This window comes from Rattus norvegicus, chromosome 1, assembly GCF_036323735.1.
Source record: "Rattus norvegicus strain BN/NHsdMcwi chromosome 1, GRCr8, whole genome shotgun sequence".
Classification (NCBI taxonomy): Eukaryota; Metazoa; Chordata; class Mammalia; order Rodentia; family Muridae; genus Rattus; species Rattus norvegicus.
The window spans coordinates 239,950,301-239,967,561 of record NC_086019.1 but is presented as its reverse complement, the minus strand read 5'-3'; the positions used below and the strand labels follow the sequence as shown (position 1 = coordinate 239,967,561).

General features: G+C 40.0%; 2 protein-coding genes across 7 annotated transcripts in view; one reads left to right on the top strand and one right to left on the bottom strand.

Moving 5' to 3' along the window:
• Atad1 (ATPase family, AAA domain containing 1) overlaps nucleotides 1-10,233 on the top strand; it is a 66,464-nt gene extending 56,231 nt beyond the window's left edge. For 4 of the 5 annotated variants that reach the window (XM_039080657.2, XM_039080662.2, XM_039080671.2 and 1 more), the window contains 2 exons: nucleotides 6,003-6,136; nucleotides 8,389-10,233. In XM_039080657.2, coding sequence (XP_038936585.1) covers nucleotides 6,003-6,136; nucleotides 8,389-8,509 — 255 coding nt within the window. In that variant the 3' untranslated portion in view covers nucleotides 8,510-10,233. 5 annotated transcript variants of the gene reach the window in all.
• Nucleotides 10,234-14,947: 4,714 nt separating this feature from the next.
• Nucleotides 14,948-17,261, bottom strand: part of Papss2 (3'-phosphoadenosine 5'-phosphosulfate synthase 2) — an 85,018-nt gene continuing 82,704 nt past the window's right edge. For both annotated transcript variants that reach the window (XM_006231274.5, NM_001106375.2), the window contains 1 exon segment: nucleotides 14,948-16,700. In XM_006231274.5, coding sequence (XP_006231336.1) covers nucleotides 16,559-16,700 — 142 coding nt within the window. In that variant the 3' untranslated portion in view covers nucleotides 14,948-16,558.

Sequence of the window (17,261 nt, the reverse complement as noted above, 5' to 3'; positions counted from 1 at the left end):
ATTTTTTAAAGAGGTTTTCTTTTTTGTGTCTTGTTTTTACACCTTTGCAACTGACCTGAGGTTTTAGAAGTGATGACAGGAGCAGTGGTGTGCACACTTAGAGTCTTGGTCTTCAGGAGCCTGACACAGGAGGACAGTGCATCCAAGGCCAGCCTGGGCTACACAGGGAGACGTAAATAAAGTGGACTGCCAGATATTTCTGAGAGTTTGCTTTTCTTCCTTATAAACTATATATTTTGCCCATTTTTTTAATGCTGTATTTTTCATAAAGATTTGTAGGGCTGCTGTGTTAGATTTGCCTTTTTTCTATATGAGTTGTAAACTTTTCCCTGTTTCTTAAGTTTTTTCTTGTTTTTAAAGAATTATTAATTTTATGTACAATGTAACTGTCTTCAGACACACCAAAAGAAGGCATCAGATTTCATTACAGATGGTCGTGAGCCACTATGTAAGTTGCTGGGAATTGAACTCAAGACCTCTGAAGAACTCCAGTGCTCGTAACTCCTGAGCCTTCTCTCCAGCCCTGTTTCTTAAGTCTTGTTGGGGATTTCTTCTTCTGTTAATGTCTTCTGAGTTTTAAATATAAATTTTTGTATGCTCAAGTTTTTAAAGTAATTCCCTGTGTTTTTTAAGCTCTTGTTACTTGTTTCCCTTAAAACTCTGTATGCTAATGTCTTTGAATAATGGAGTTCTGTCCATGCTAAATTTGTTGTCTGGTCACTGAGCTCCGAGGGTTCCTCTGAACCAGCATCATCCCCTCTGTCCCACTTTCCCCTGACTTCCACACTCCTCATGCCTGCTTGGTGTAAATCTTTTAGTGGTCGTTTTGAAAAGAGAAGATTCTTTTTACTTTAACATTTTAGCCACATTCATATCTTATCTAAACATTTGTAATGATTCATTAACATTACTTATTTTTTTAAGTTTGTTTACAGATTTCTAATTATCTTCCACATTAAATTTCTTTTCTTATTTTTTGGGATTTTATTCATGTGTGCAGTGAAATATGACTGTTTAGGGCCCCACTTTCCTTCCCCTAAACACATCCTCCTCCCAGATTTGTATCATTTTAGAAAACATGGCCCACTGAGTCCAGTTAGATCTTCCGTGTGGCGTCTTCCTGCAGCAGCCCTCACTGTTTACTGTTCTGTGACGTCCCACTTGCTGACTGAGCACTCAGCAGTCACTGGACAGCGTCCCTGTCCTGTGTGATAGTGTGACGTTGTCTAAATCGATTAACCTGGAGTTCATAGCTTCTTCCTTCACTTATTTGCCCATGTCTCCTGTTCTCCCCATTTTCTCCTTTTCAAATTGCTTGTTTTCCAGAATGTAAGTTTTCACTGATGATGGAGTGGCTTTCCTTGCACTTTGGTAGTTGGCTTAGGAGACTGGGTGGGATCCGGTTAAGGGTGGTGGAGAGGTCACGATGGAAAGGACCTTCTTAGGTGTCCCGTGTTCTTCCATGAGAAAGGTACACTAATCAGGGTGGCCTTTGTCTTAGGTTTTCAGATCTTCGATGTGTTTGAAATTTATGTGGCCCTTAAAACTGTAATGTGGCCCTCATGTGGCTCTGACTCAGCTGACTCAAGGCCAGATCCTGAGTGTTGTTCTCTCGTTGGAGTTTGTTGTCATGTCCTTGTCTGGATCAGCTGAGGAAGTCTTTTGGGTTTCTGTGCTAGTACTCAGTGTCTTGTACTGTCACACCAGGTCGTTCCACCCACCCCCATGGGATTTTAGAATCAGTTTGTCTTATTACTAAAAAACAAAAACATTAGTATTTTTTTTTTTTGATGGATCATTATTTCTGATAGTGAATCTCTTTCTGGTTTTACATTTTTCTGCCCGATAACTTTCTTGTTTTCCTTAGGAGCAATGCTTTAATTAGTTTCTTTTAAAAATTATATATATGATTGGCACATTATTTTTATTTATGTGGGTTTGCCTGCATGTAGTTAAGTGTACCATGTATATGCAATGCCGTGGAGGACAGAGAGGTAGCTTGATCCCCAGAACTGGAGTTAGAGACACTTGGAGAGCCACGATATTAGTGCTGGAAGTGGAATCCTGAACCTATGGAAGAGCGTTAATAGTGGTGCTTAACCACTGAGCCATCTCTCCAGTGCCCTAATTTGTTTCTTCTTAGGCTATTTTCTGCTGCTGTAATAGAATATAATAGATTGATTTAGTTCACAATTCTGGATGTTAGAAAGTTCAAGTGCATGATGACAATATCCAGTTACATTCTGATACTTTATCAAAAGCACAGGGGCAAGCTAGCAAAATGAAAGCAAAAATAAAAAATAAAGAAAAATCTCAAACTTGGAAAATTGGTTTGATCATGAATCAAACACCTTTTGTCAGACCCCACCTCCCAACGTCACTTGAACGTGTCACTTATCAATTTTATAGCAATTACTTATACTATGTATAAAAGTTGAAAAGCTGACCAGTTTGCAAGGATTAGATCTGTGATTCTTAACCATTTGGGGAGCCAAGATAAAGCCAGGTAGCCTTTTCTAAGAAAGCTGCATATTCTTGATTATTCTTTTGTATAGTTTCAGGAAAATTCTTAAAATACTATATTCTAGGTAAGGAATTTATGTCTTAGATTAAAAACTGACAAATGGGGCTGGAGAGATGGCTCAGAGGTTGAGAGCACTGACTGCTCTTCCCGAGGTCCCGAGTTCAAATCCCAGCAACCACATAGTAGCTCACAACCATCTATAGGGGGATCTGGTGCCCTCTTCTGGTGTGTCTGAAGAAAGCTAGTGTATTCATATACAATAAAAACTTAAAAAAAAACAAAACAAAACTGACATGGCTTTTTGCCTATTAATTGAATAATTTATAACTATTTTGAGGAAGACATTTTATAGTGCTATCTAAATTAAACATTGTTCATTGGTAAACCTTTAACAAGGAGAGATATCGTTCAAGAGAAAAAAACCAATAAGCAAGTCTTTTGAATTAGTGTGCATATACTATTCCCAGAAATAATTAGAAGATAGTTGAGGTTACTTAATTTAAAATAATTTAAGTTGGGTGGTACACCCAATTAAGTTTTACTATTTGTGAAGCTGAGGCAAGAGAACTGAAAGTTGAAGGCCAACCTGGGTTATAATAGCAAGAGTCTGCCTCAACAAACCACCAGATGAACAGGAATTTAAGGATATGATACATTGCACAAGGTGATGGCTTATAACTTTTTCTCCTTTCAAAACAGGGTTTCTCTGTGTAACCTTGGCTGTTTTAGGATTCACTCGATAGAGCAGGTTGGCCTCAAACTCAGAAACCCCCTCTTCTCGAGACCTCCTGAGTGCTAGGATTGAAGGCCTGTATTGTCGCCAGGCCAACATGTTTGTAGCAACAGGGTCTCACTGTATAGCTTTGGCTGACTGGAACTCACCTATCTAGGCATATGCCACCTTGCCTGGCAACTTAATAATGTTTTGAACAACATATGTAGGCTAGTGTAGATGTTGTACATATAAATGGTGAGTATACATAGTGAAATTTAAGTCACATTGAAACGTAGAAGTAACTTACATGTAATTTAAACTCATTTTAGTAGTCTTTATTTTTTAAACACAGTAAGGTCTGTGGAAGTTTTTAGAATTATATTTGCCATGGTTATAGAGACATTAGCATTCTATAATATATTTATAAAAGCGTAAGGATTAGTCTTTAATTAGTTTATAATGCAAAATATGAATGTTCCTGGTTAATTGCTAACATGCAAATGACTTGTTTCATTGTTTTTTATATGCCCAAGGCATAATGATGCTTCAGTAAAATCTGAGTTTTAATTGTGTTTTTTTTTTTTTTTTTTGGTTCTTTTTTTCGGAGCTGGGGACCGAACCCAGGGCCTTGCGCTTCCTAGCCAAGCGCTCTACCACTGAGCTAAATCCCCAACCCCTCTTAATTGTGTTTTTAAAAGCCTCACATTAGGGCTGAAGAGATGGCTCAGAGGTTAAGAGCACTGACTGCTCTTCCAGAGGTCCTGAGTTCAATTCCCAGCAACCACATGGTATCTTACAACCATCTGTAATGAGATCTGATGCCTTCTTCTGGTGTGTATGAAGACAGTGACAGTGTACTTATATAATAAACAAACAAACAAACAAACTGGTGTGTATGAAGACAGTGACAGTGTACTTATATAATAAACAAACAAACAAACAATCAATCAATCTTTTTTTTAAAAAAATCTTAGATCTCAAATAACCTGATGATGCCTTTTAGGGCACTGGAAAAATAAGAAAGAAAAAAAATTCCCAAAGCAGCAGACCAAGTGAAATGACTAAAATCAGGACAGAGATTAATGAAATAGAAACAAACAAAAAATTAAATAATACAAAGAATCAGTGAAACAAACAGTTCGTTTTTGGAGAAGATTGACAAACCTTTCTTTAGTCCAGTTAATAGAAAGAGAAGTCCTGAATGAATAAAGTCAGAGATGAGAAGGGAGACACTGCAGTACCGAGGAAATTCAGGAGATCATGAAGGCATAGATTTAAAACTATACCAAAGTAGAAAATGTAATAGAAGTAGGTGACTTTTTACATGACTTACTAAATGTAAACCAAGACAGGTAAATAATTTAAATAGCTCTATAACAAGCCATGGATTGAAATTAAACATCTCCCAAAAGGAGCTGGAGAGACAGTTCAGTGACTTAGAGTACAGAAGACCCAACATCCACATGACAGCACACATCCGTCCTAATTCTAGTTCCAAGAGATCTGATGCCCTCTTCTGACCTCCATGGTCATGAGGCACACATATACACTGAACATAAATCCATACTGGCAAAACATTTATACATGTGAAATTAAATAAATATAAAAAAGTTTAAATCTCCCAATTAAAAAAACCCAGGGCCAGGTAGATCCAGCATAGAATTCTTTTAGACCTTCAAAGAACAGCTTAAGTCAATATTTATCAAATTATTCTTTAAGAATTTCATAATTTCTCCTTTCAAAATTTGGTTGTTTGAAAAGGGTAGGTACTTTGTGTAGTCTCAGCAGCCGCTGGCCTGGTACTTAATAGGTAGCCCAGGCTAGCCTTCATTCCCTTGTTCTTGTTGATTTACCTCCTGAGAGCTGGGGTGATAGAATATCAGGCATGTACCGCTGTACCCAACTTATTTTATCTTTTTTCCTTGTATACAATTACTGTTCTTAAAACAAAATATTCCATACTTAGAAATTGAGTAAAAAGGTGATATCCATCCCATTGGCGTGAAGGAGATGACTGGCAAATGAGTGCATGGGAGAAACATGGCTGCTTCTGTGACCTGTCTACTCTTGCCCAGCCTTCAGACTATTAATAGAATATAAAAATTGTCTTGCTTACTTGCAGGATTAAGTGAAAATTATATGCATAAGCTGCTTAGCACTGGAAACGAGACCTCAGGTTGTGGATAATAAATAGGAATACATTGATTTCCTGGTTTATTTTCTTCTTGTCTGTACAGTAGAATGTTTTACATTTCCCCAAGCCCCGTAAGCTTAGATAGAAGGACAAAGCCAAGTGCTAAACTGAATTAGTATCGAGGTTGCTTCACGCTCGAAAGGGATTTGAAGTGTAAAGACACACTCAGTATAGACACTTGCACATGTTTCAGTTGTAATGACAAATAATGAAAATAATATTGTTTGTTATTCTTTTTGAAAATTGCAATTTTATGGAACTATTAGCTTTCTTTTTTTTTTAAAAGATTTATTTATTATACATAATTTCTCTGTACCTGTCTTCAGACACACCAGAAGAGGGCATCAGATCTCACTACAGGTGGTTGTGAGCCACCATGTGGTTGCTGAGATTTGAACTCAGGACCTCTGGAAGAACAGTCAGTGCTCTTAACTGCTGAGCCATCTCTCTAGCCCGAACTATTAGCTTTCTGTTTCTCTTTACTTCGCTGTTAGGACATTCTGAACATTAATTCTCAGATGGATATTTGTAAGTATTTTGCTTATAAACATGCTTTATGTTTACTTAAGGTGGATAGACATGTAGATCTTCTAGAAGTTGCCCAGGAAACTGATGGGTTTTCAGGAAGTGACCTAAAAGAAATGTGTCGAGATGCTGCCCTCCTCTGCGTCAGGGAATATGTCAATTCTACATCAGAAGAAAGGTAAGTAACTCTGTGTAGACTGGTATTTGTCAAACATTTTTGATGAGGTGATTATTGTTGTTTTTGCTTTATACTAGATTACTTATAGAAAAAGATAATTGCATTAGCAGCTTGTGCCTTTTTTATTTATTGGCATTTTTCTCTATGTGTTCGTGTATGTATGTGGATAGCTGTTCATCTGTATGCACACAGGGTGATAGTAGATGTCTTACAGTTTTTCACCACCTTAGCTTTTGAGATGATGGGGGTTTGACTGGCCCAGAGGTCTCTAGATTGGCTCAAGCTCTAGGGACCCTTCTGTCAGAGCCTCCCCCACTCCTGGGATCACAGGCACACACCACCTTCTTTTTTTAAATGTGAGCTCCTACTCAGGTCCTCATGCTGGCCCAACCAGTGTCTAACCTCTTAAGCTTCTCCCCACCCTTATTGCCATTGCCCTAAAGAAGTCTGTAAGTAGAAAATTGCTAAGGAGGTGTTCTAGAACTAAGGGGCAGAATGCTGAGCTTCATTTGATAAACATGGAGTGACTCATAGAAACCCAGGCTTGCCCTCTTTGTTAGGGAAACAGGGTTCTCTAGAATCTGTAGATTGTTTCTGAACCTTCAGATTCACTTCTGTGTAGAAATGGAACCTTCACACATAATAAGAAAGGCGTGTGGGGCAGTGTGTGCAGGGCTTCAACTGAACAGCAATGCAGTTATTAACATGCCTTCTCTGTGTCAGTAAATTTCACTTGAAACCACTTTGAAAGTGTGGTGAGTTTGAGAAATCAACTTTGTCATCCTTATTTCAGCAAAACTTACTTAACCCTGAATTAACTCCTTTGAGAAAGATTTTGAAAATCCCTTTCTCCTGAAGCTGTTCTACACCATGTATCTTTTCAGAGTGTCAGCTCTCTGATAAAGAATTTTCTAGTAAACTAGCATACCCTTGAGGTCATGGGAAAGGAGTTTGCTGACTCCTCTTACTCTGAAGTTTTCATACCATGTGACCCTGGCTTTCCAGCCTGTGATGTCCATGCATCTAATTCCAGTGTGGTGCCATAGTAAGTTTCTCTTAAAACTCACTTGCTTTTGCATGAAGCTCCTTCCAGACAGTAGAACCATACTGCTCCCTCCTGCCGCAGGTGAGAGGTGTGTTCTGTGTGTGCACTGCCCATGTATAATTCCAGCTAGTTAGCAAGTTGGGATTATTTTAATATCATCAGAAATCTACCTTCTAAAGGTCTTCTAGCAGAAAAAAATAAAAGAAGAAATTAACAAATGACATATAAACTTTGCTTAATTAATTACATTAATAATGAAAGGCAAAACAATTGAAAGGCCTGAACATCTCAGTGGGAAAATCTGGTTATCAGGCTTGAATCACCCTGTTTTCCCTGAAATACTTTCCCCCACGTGTCTGTAAACTACCAAGTAGAAGAATATACCAGGGGTTTGTTGTTGTTTTATCTTGTTTTGTGTTTGGCAAAGTGAAGAGGACTTGAATTAGTTGTTTTTAAAATGAAGAGTGTTAAGTTTTACTTCTGTCTTGTAAAAGGCTATTACATGCACATGAATACATGTCTGTACCTAGAAGTGCTGGACTTTGGCTCTCTATTCACAAGAATGGCGTTAGAACTGTGCTTCTGTGTGAACAGCTGCCAGGTTTAATGAGAATGCGCTGCTCTTTCGTGCTTGGTGGGAAGTGACAGAGCCATGCTGCTCTTACTCCTCTTACTCCTCAGTGCTTTCCAAAAGTGCCTTGTAAGGGGCGGGCTCAGTGTACCGGCTGCACCCGCATGGCGGATCACCACTGTCTGTAGCACTAGGTCCCGGGAACCTGATGCCCTCTTCTCATCAGGCTCCAGGCACACACACAGTGCACATATGTACATGCAGACATACACTCATATATGTAAAGTAAATAAAAATACATCTTAAAACAGTGTTTTGTGAATTTCATATACTCATATATTGATAACATCTAGAAGAATGGGTCCAATGTGTTGTCATTTTCTTTGGGGTCTTGAAGGGGGAAGAAACTATTGTTATATTCTTGTGTAATTAAAAACAATTTTTTTTTCTTTTTTTCGGAGCTGGAGACCGAACTCAGGGCCTTGCGTTTGCTAGGCAAGCGCTCTACCACTGAGCTAAATCCCCAACCCCCAAATTTATTTTTTAACACATGCATCTTTTTAATGTTGTTAAAAAGTTTTAGGTATGTATACTCTAAAGAGATTAGGCAATTTTATGGTTTTGTTTGCATTTTAGTCATGACGAAGATGAAATCCGGCCTGTGCAGCAGCAGGACTTGCATCGGGCAATTGAGAAGATGAAGAAATCAAAGGATGCAGCGTTTCAGAGCGTTCTGACTCACGTTTGTTTAGATTAGGAGTAAAGATCGTTTGTGTGCTTCAGTGATCTCGTGGGACGGGCTCTCATCTGTACAGCAGGGAGGGAGATCCAGACTTGTGGTTTTCTACTCAGATCTCTGGTCTGTTATATAAATGGTGTTCCTGCTTGTCAGAAATCATGAGGAGGAAGCTGAGTGCGACCTGAGTGTGGGTGCTTGTTTGACCTTTTTAGCCATATGCTGTTATAGCCTTATAGAGTCTAAGCTGGTCTTATGTAGTTACTGATTTGTTGTCATTAGTAAGGAATGGGGTGTGGTTAGGTGCTGGTTTCTAGACATGTGAGTGTGTGTGAGTGTGTGTGAGTGTGTGTGTGTGTGTGTGAGTGTTTATCAAATGTATATATACACTTTTTTTTATATTCTGTAGATAGGTTTGACTTTTTTTTTTTAAACCCCAACTACTGAACCCAAAAGTACCAGATAGTTTGTAGCAAAACTGGGATGTAAGGCAGAGTTGACAGGCACAGCGAGACTCAGCCATTCCTAGTCGTCACTTGTTTGGGCCGTTTTTGAGTTGAACATTTCCTGTGCAGTTGGTGGAATCAACCACACCTGAACATGTGTGTGTCAGTGGTAATGGCTGTCGGGAGAGTCAGATAACAAACGCGATTTGCTCTGCGATCGGCGACTCCACCTCACTCTGCTGTGACACCGAGCAGACATTTTGAAGTTTTACACTGAATTATATTAAGGATTGAAAACCTTTCAAAAGAATGGGTTTGAGAAACTTCAGTACTCTTTTAGTACGTGTACATAACTCTCAGTGTAACAGTTCTGTAACTGTATTCCTTAAATGTTGTTTGAAAGTTAAGTGTTCTTTAATTATGTTCAAATTTAATTTGGTTATCCAAACAAAATGATAGTTTATATAAATAGTTGTTACTAAATGTGCTAAAAAATACTCACTTTGTAACTTAAATTTAAAAATTTTCTCAATAGTATAAAATGGGTACAAATAATTCACATCAAAATTCTTGTATTGTATCTGTAGTCACTCGATGCTATGTGAACCACATACAAAACTCTTCTTTTTTTCAAACCTCCACTAGCCAGAATTCTGTTCCAGGCATGTGACATGTGACAAAGCAAGATGATAATGCCGCAGCACAGTCTTGAGGTGCCTCCGACTCACCAGAACGATTAAACTATGACAAGAATGCTTTCCGCTTTATTATTTGCTTTATTTCTTTGAAAACTAAATTCTTGTGTATTTATTGAGTTAATTTCTCTAGTAATGTGTCTCACAAGAACCTACTGGGCACTTTTTCCTCCATTTGTGTTTTGGGTTATAGATCGCAGGCGACTACTTAGGGTCACAGAAAGCAGTCTGTGGGAGACTGGGAAGATGGTGGGAAGGAAATGCACGCCAATCCAAGGCGCCAAGGACTTACCCTGTTTTTATAATCTACAATAAAAGGTCCTTCCATGTGATTCTTTTTTCCCCACTTAGTTCTTGATTGTTTTCAGTTACTTTAAATTGTGGATTTTATTGTTGTTTATTAAATTTGTGTTTGGGCAGTTTTTATATTGTAGTTGAGATTTCACACTTTTATAGCAGACATTTTAATATTGATTTATTCTATTTAAATATGGGTGTTAGTAATTTAATTTTAATGTAATGGCATGTTCAGAAATGAGTGATGTGTATACTACTTTGTGTCTTTTTCTTTTTCATCTTTTATTAAATGCACATTATCCATTTATAGCATTGAATTTTTATGGTTCTAACCAGATGAAGAGACATATACTAGCCCCAACAACCATGACTCCCATAGGCACATTGAGCCGTCAAGTCAGAGAAAGTCTTCTCGTACGGTTGGGTAACCTTGAGTGTTTGTAATGTCCGTTCTGCTTCAGGCAGACACTTCACAGATGCAGTTGGCTGTTCGGTTTTAAAGCATTGCTTTGGGTTGTACATACTGAATACAGAACCAGGCTTTCCAGCCTAAGCCCCTCCCAACTTCCCACTAATGAGCTGTACGCCCTGAGACTGGCTGCTCTGTTTCTCTGCTGACCTATGAGGCAGCTGTGGCAGCTGACGAGTGGGACAGCGTGGTAGCATGAGTGCTTTGCACTTAACTGTGCCAGTGTTAGCTGTGAAGCCACTGAGGATATCCTCTGAGTCTCTAAGCCACTTCTGTCACCTCTAGGCCTACACTCTAGGGACTACGATGAAGAGGCCATGTGACGTTTCTCTGACTCTCACTGTTGGATGACTTCTCAGGGTTGGTGTCTCCTGCTGCTCCCATGCCTTTTAAACTTGAGGATTTAAACTCAGCGTCTGAGTCGGTTTTTACTTTGCATCAGCGTTCACTACTTCTTTCCTACTGAATCCCACTCTCCACCTGCGGTCAGACCCAGAACTCACTAAGAGCTGGGTTGAAATAATCTAAATATTTTGCCATGGACCATAATAAACTACTATTCCTTAACATCTGTAATTTATGGGTTTGATTCCGAGGTGACAGTGTCTTGAGGCTCAGCTGCTTGTATAAAAATGAGAGGAGCATCTCATTGGCAGGCCTCAATTTTCCACTGTAATTGGGTTATTTGTAGACAGGTTATGGCTTTCTTCTGGATGAGATAAATTGGGTATTGTATGATTACATTTTTTAAGCCTCTCTTAAAGTCAGAGCATTAAACATTCCAAAAAAGTGAGGATATAGCCTACATGAATAAAATTTTCTTGGTACCTCAAATAAAACTGTAGAATCCTCTATGTTTGGGGAAAATTCTGTCCAAAGGGACTGGAGAAAAGATGCAGTAGTTAGAGTCGTACACTGTTTGTTCTTGCAGAAGATGTGAGTTTGGTTCCTAGCACCCATGCTGGCCTGCTCACAGTGGCACAGAAGTCCATTTTCCTGGGAATCTAATGCCTCTGGTCTCGTGAGCACTTGCATTCACATGTATACACCTACACACACGCACACACACACACACACACACACACACAAAATTAAAAATAATAAAGGTAAATCTTTTTTAAATGTTATTCAAGCCAACAATCTGTTGGAATCCTATTTAAGAGGACCTGATCCATGTGAAACAATTTCCTGCCTGAACTGACTAAAGTAGCTGGTGCATTATAAGAGTCGGGTGCATATGAAATCAAATCAGGAAAGTCACTTCACAGTGTTAAAGTGAAGACAGGCTGGCAGACCCGGTGCTTGTTACACTGTTTATAATAATGGCCAGTAAGAGTATTATTACTAAAATTCTGATGGGGGTGTTTTTGTGATAGTCTTAATAGTGACAGTTGTAAACCTGTGTGTGTGTGTGTGTGTGTGTGTGTGTGTGTGTGTGTGTGTGTGTGTGTGTGTGTGTGTGTGTAGAGAGACTGGAAAGATGGCTCGGCAGTTAAGAGTGTGCCTTCAGAGGATTCAAGGTCCATTCCCAGCACCCATTTTTCTCCCTCACTCCCACTTCAGAGAATCCAAGGCCCACTTCTGCCTCCTACAGAGCAGCCATGCTCACACGCATGAAGTGAATGTTAGCGCCATGTGTGAAACATAAACATGGGTTTGTAAGCCTTGACAGTTCAGGTGTTTGTTTTTGAGAGAGCGTCTTCCAGGTTGTCCTGAAACTCATGCATCCGTCTACTTAGTACCACAGTACTCAGCATGATGGCTCAGTTCTAAAGCAAACACCAAAAAATTGATAATTGACATGGAAGTTTGTAACCAAGAAACAGTACCGACCACATTGTTTTAAAGATGCATAGATTTCAGAAAACGTGCTTTGCAAATTGCATGTCATTATACCTATTCACAGGCATGTCTCGGTCATAGTCAGCCTTATAAAGACTACCCAGCTAGGATTGTGTTGGCAGCAGCCAACTGTAGATCACCTAAAAAATAATTTATTTGAAATAGGTGGAACACACGGCATCAGAGGGAGCTGAAGAACCAGGCTTCTAAATAGTGAGCTCCAAATGGGTTTTATTTTTAGCAAAGATTGCTCAGGGCCTTCTTTTATTCTGCCATTGGGCTTTACGACCTCTTCCTTTAGCCCATTGCTCTGAGAACTCCTTGATATTAAAATAAATGGCATTGAGTAGAGGGGCTTATTGGAGACAATAAGACTTAAGAACAAAAGGTTAGTAGTTCATTCTAAACCATCTTACGGGGAAAGTGTTGGGCAAACGAGTGGCAGTTAGCCAGCTGATTGTGTAATGCCACAGAGAAACCCACTAGACATGCGAGAGTGAGAAGGGATTCGTTCCTGTGGACAGGCTTCCAAGGATTGTGTGTGATCCTGTTAAGTTCTTTTACTCGGAGTGCTGTTTACTATGCCCTGCTCTGCCTAGGTAAAATAACTTAGTTATCGATGTTTTTATACTCCCTGGCTGATAGAAGAGAGCTGTGGAAAGTGAAACACTATAGGATTTTGTTTCCAGTGAGTACAAGCCCTTCCCCCTCTGACAGAGTAAAGGGCAGATTGCTGCCTGTTCCTCCTAGTTCAGCCGCACTGAACAAGTTGGCTGGTTTGCCCAAGCGCCTGCTCACGGTACACCAGCCTTTTCACCTTGTCTGAGCCAGGAGGAGTTTGGGCTACACCGTCAGATGTTTGCAGCTTGCACTTGTTTTTAATTCTGAGAGGTGGAGTCCAGGCATCTTGAGAATATACAAGGCGTCTGGACCTCCTCCTGGCATGTTCTTGACAAAGTGCAAAGTAGTGGGGTTGTAGCCCAGCAGTTTGTTTTTATAGGCGTGGCGTGCTTCTGGTTGCAGTTTGTCCCAGTAAATACACTGTGGTCTAAAGTCCTTCCTGAATTAGCCTCATCCTTGCAAAGTCTGTCAAGTAAGCACAGAGCTCCAAACTGCATTCCCACCATTCTACTCTGCACTCACACTGCCAAGGAAAGGCCACGTTCACCTCTGAAAGGCTTGCTTCTCTCCAAATGAAGAGCTTTGGTTTGGTTTGTTTGATTTTGGTTTTTTGTTTTGTTTTCCACTCTGATTTGCTAGCCTTATAATGAAATAGTTTTCACCCCTAGGACCTGGCTAAAAGGTTCAAATCTAACAAGCAACCCATTTATTTTAAATAATTAAGTAAAATAACAATTTAAGCCAAATTTAGTATGCATATAGTGAACTATTTTGAATGACCTCTTTATTTGATGGCTGTGTTCTGTGTGTGACCCAGTAACAGTATTCACCAAGGAACTCCGTGGATGGATGCCAGGGTTGGGAGAGATCAGTGGGAACTCTTTCAGTATCCCTGTAGTCCTTCTCTACTAGTAGGCAATGGAAATTTGAGCCATTCAAAAGCTGCATGGTTCCCTTAACCCTTTAGGCACAAGAACAGCTAACTTGTCAGATTCATTGGTTTCTTGCATGGAAGGACAGTTAGGCCAAATGTAAATGCTTGCTGGACTCAGATGCCTAGTAGGAAGTGGTGGAGGGGAAGTGCAGATTTGCTGTTCTTGAGGAACCAAGATTTGTTTCTTGCAGGACAGATGAGTTAGAAAGAAATACTGTGACCTGATAAATACTGATGTAAGGTCTGACCAATTGATTTAAGTATGCCTTTCCAGGATTTGTTCATACTTCCTCAAGAGTAATACATGTATGTAGTTATTTTTTGACCTACTGTGCCCTGCTAATTGATAATAGGAGCTACCAATCTGGGGCTAAAACAAAAAGGAACTACAAACGATACCATTTTATCTATCTATATCTATCTATCTATCTATCTATCTATCTATCTATCTATCTATCTATCTATCTATCTATCTACCTATCTATTTACTGAGACTGGATCTCATGCAGCCCAGATTGGTCTCAAACTCCGTAGCCTTGGAAACATTTGGACTTCTGATCTGCCTGCCTCCACCCCCCCAAATGCTGGAATAAACAAGTATGTGCCACTGTGCCAAATTTATAAAGTGCTGGGCATCAAAGCGAGAACTTTGTGCATGCTAGGCAAGCAGTCTCCCTGTTGAGCAACGACTTAGCTCGTTGGCTATTACACTGCTAATATTTGTGGTGAAGATCAGTAGCAAAGAACTTGCATGATGCCATTAGATGGTAGTCAGGCACTCAGGAAGAAGCAAGAGCTGTGTGTGTAAAGCCCCCGAGGGTGAGAGTGGAAATGTACTGCCTCAGGCACACAGAACACGGACTGCTAAGGAAGGTCTGAAAATAAGATCTGTACCTATAAGATCAAAGGTTTTGGCTTCATCACCTTAGAGTGTCTTGCAGTGAAATTCTGGGCAGAGGGGCATAAGTAAGCCAGTCACCTCTGAGAAGCAGACATCCAGCTAAGACCATGAGTCATTTACATCTGAAAGTCAAGTGTGAAAATGAAGTGAATAAGGGGGCCCCACAGAGAGTCTTTACTGCTCTCCAGTCAGACATTGTTATGACACCACCCTAAAGGCGCTATTGAGCAGTACAAGTCAAAAAAGCACCAACCTGGTCTTTGAGAGATTTATTGAAGAACAAGTATCAGCGGGACACTGAAACAGTCACACCAACTGTTAGAGCAGAAAGGCACTTTACTGTCTTTAGAATCTCACTCCATTTGGTAAGGCACTGCAGCCCTGTCGTGTTTTCAGTGAACACACAGTTTTAAAGGCAGCAATGAGTAACTCCGGCCTAAGTGAGCACAGGCACTAACAGTTGAAGACTCACTCGCTGTGGTCACGGTATGTAACTTACTCTCAAAAGAGCTCTTACTAGTATTCTAAAAACGTGGCAGTATGAAAAAAATCAGTTTCTCTTCAGTCTGTGGTCTCTTCCAAAGACACCTGTATGTAAAGGTATTTTTTCTTTTACGTATCCCTGGGCAACAGTGAACCATGCATAAAATATCAAAATTCCCTCTTAGAAAATAAACCGTCAAAGGACGTCGAACAGGTCCATTCTGGAAACTTGTAACATCAAGAGTTTAGGATGCCCTGAACCTTCTGTCTCCAAGGTGGTTGCTTTTAGCATCCTCAAGGAGAGCTTCATTAAGTAGCTTCAAGGAATCAGAACCTGTTCCTGTGTTGTGGGGAGGAAGGGACCTAGCTTAGGAGGGTGGTAGTCCGGGCAGCCTTTGAGTGTCAGGAGTATTTGCTAATGTCAGTGTGGTGTATTACAGTGCTCAGCAGCTCTCAAAGCTGATATGGAAGAATGGAGATTTTATCTAGGATGAAGATGTTTGGACTTTATCTTTTCTACAGAAATCAGGTTTTAGCTTCTCATTAGTTTAGTATGTGGGTTGGTTTTGACTACAGCGATCAAATAGGTGCCTCTAAGATAACTATGACCACAGCAAGTCTGGGGAAAGTAGTCTACAATGTAACCCTGATGGTTTAGTCCCTGGGAGAAATCTTTTGACCAAAGCATACATACCATGCTTTTGAAAAGTGCCTTCCCACTGGAGTTACTATTCATAGACGGCCACTAGCACGTCTCTTTCTATTTTCATGGCAGACGTACGTTACAGACATCTTTAAGATTTAGTTCGCATCTTCACACATATTTTCCTTCCAGTTTCATTCATCTTCATCTCATACATTGGGCAGTGAGGCCATGTGTAGTCACGAAGTAAAAAGTCCTGATATGAAACATTTCCTTCAAGATGACTCTGTGTGTGTGTGTGTGTGTGTGTGTGTGTGTGTCTGTGTGTGTGTGTGTGTGTGTGTGTGTGTGTGTGTGTGTGTGTGTGTGTGTGTTTGGTGACATTAGAATTCCAGGCTGGCAAAAGTAAGCCAGAAAGTATGATTCTGTCCTGGGCAAGTCAGCTAGACATGTAGTCACATTTTTAAGAAATCTGAGACATATATGCTGAGATGAAGTAGTATACAAGTGCTTTCATTCTGGAATGTACAACAATGTTTTCACCTAAGACTTAGTCTCCAGTGTGAGTTTCATAGACATAATGAAGTTGGTTTTAAATTATAGACACAACTTTTTACTTCATTGCAAAATACTAACTTTAAAAAGTCATCAAGAAGCAATTGGATACAGAGCCGCTAATCACAAAAATAGAAAAAAATCGTCATAGAGCACTTGAGAAAGAAACCAGAGCCGGGAGCACCTAGTTGATCTTCTCCAGAGACCTGTAATAATCTGTCAACACTTTCCATGCTTTGGGGGCCATGAAGCCATCTGGGGGATCTTCTCCTTCCCGGGCGAGCTTCCTCATACGAGTTCCTGAGATGAAGTCAAACTCATCGTGCCTGTAAGTACAGCAACAGAGAGTTCAGCAGAGGTAAGCGACAGCCGCTTTAAAGATCCCTGGGGCTAGGTTGCTAATCTTTAGTTCTTTGGTTTTTTTGTTTGTTTTTTTCCCGCTAAATGCTTTTTTTTTTAAAAGCTAAATGCTTTAAAATAGACAGTCCTCAGTCTTCAGCTCTGAATCTTATAGAGCAAAGGAAGAATAAAGGCAGGTGTCCATGCTGTGATTCTTGTGCACCCGTTCTTTTTTTTTTTTGGTTCTTTTTTTCGGAGCTGGGGACCGAACCCAGGGCCTTGCGCTTCCTAGGTAAGCGCTCTACCACTGAGCTAAATCCCCAGCCCCCTGCACCCGTTCTTTTATATCTTGATGCCAGAGATTATCTTGTGTGCACTTGTATAGGCCAGGAATGTGCCATAAACTCTCACTGAAAATTGTGTCTGCCTATGTCCTTTCACTTAAAATGCATATCTATGGGAAGGGACAATTGTGTCTGCCTATGTCCTTTCACTTAAAATGCTAGGCACTCACAGTGCATACATAAGGCATAGCTATGGGAAGGGAC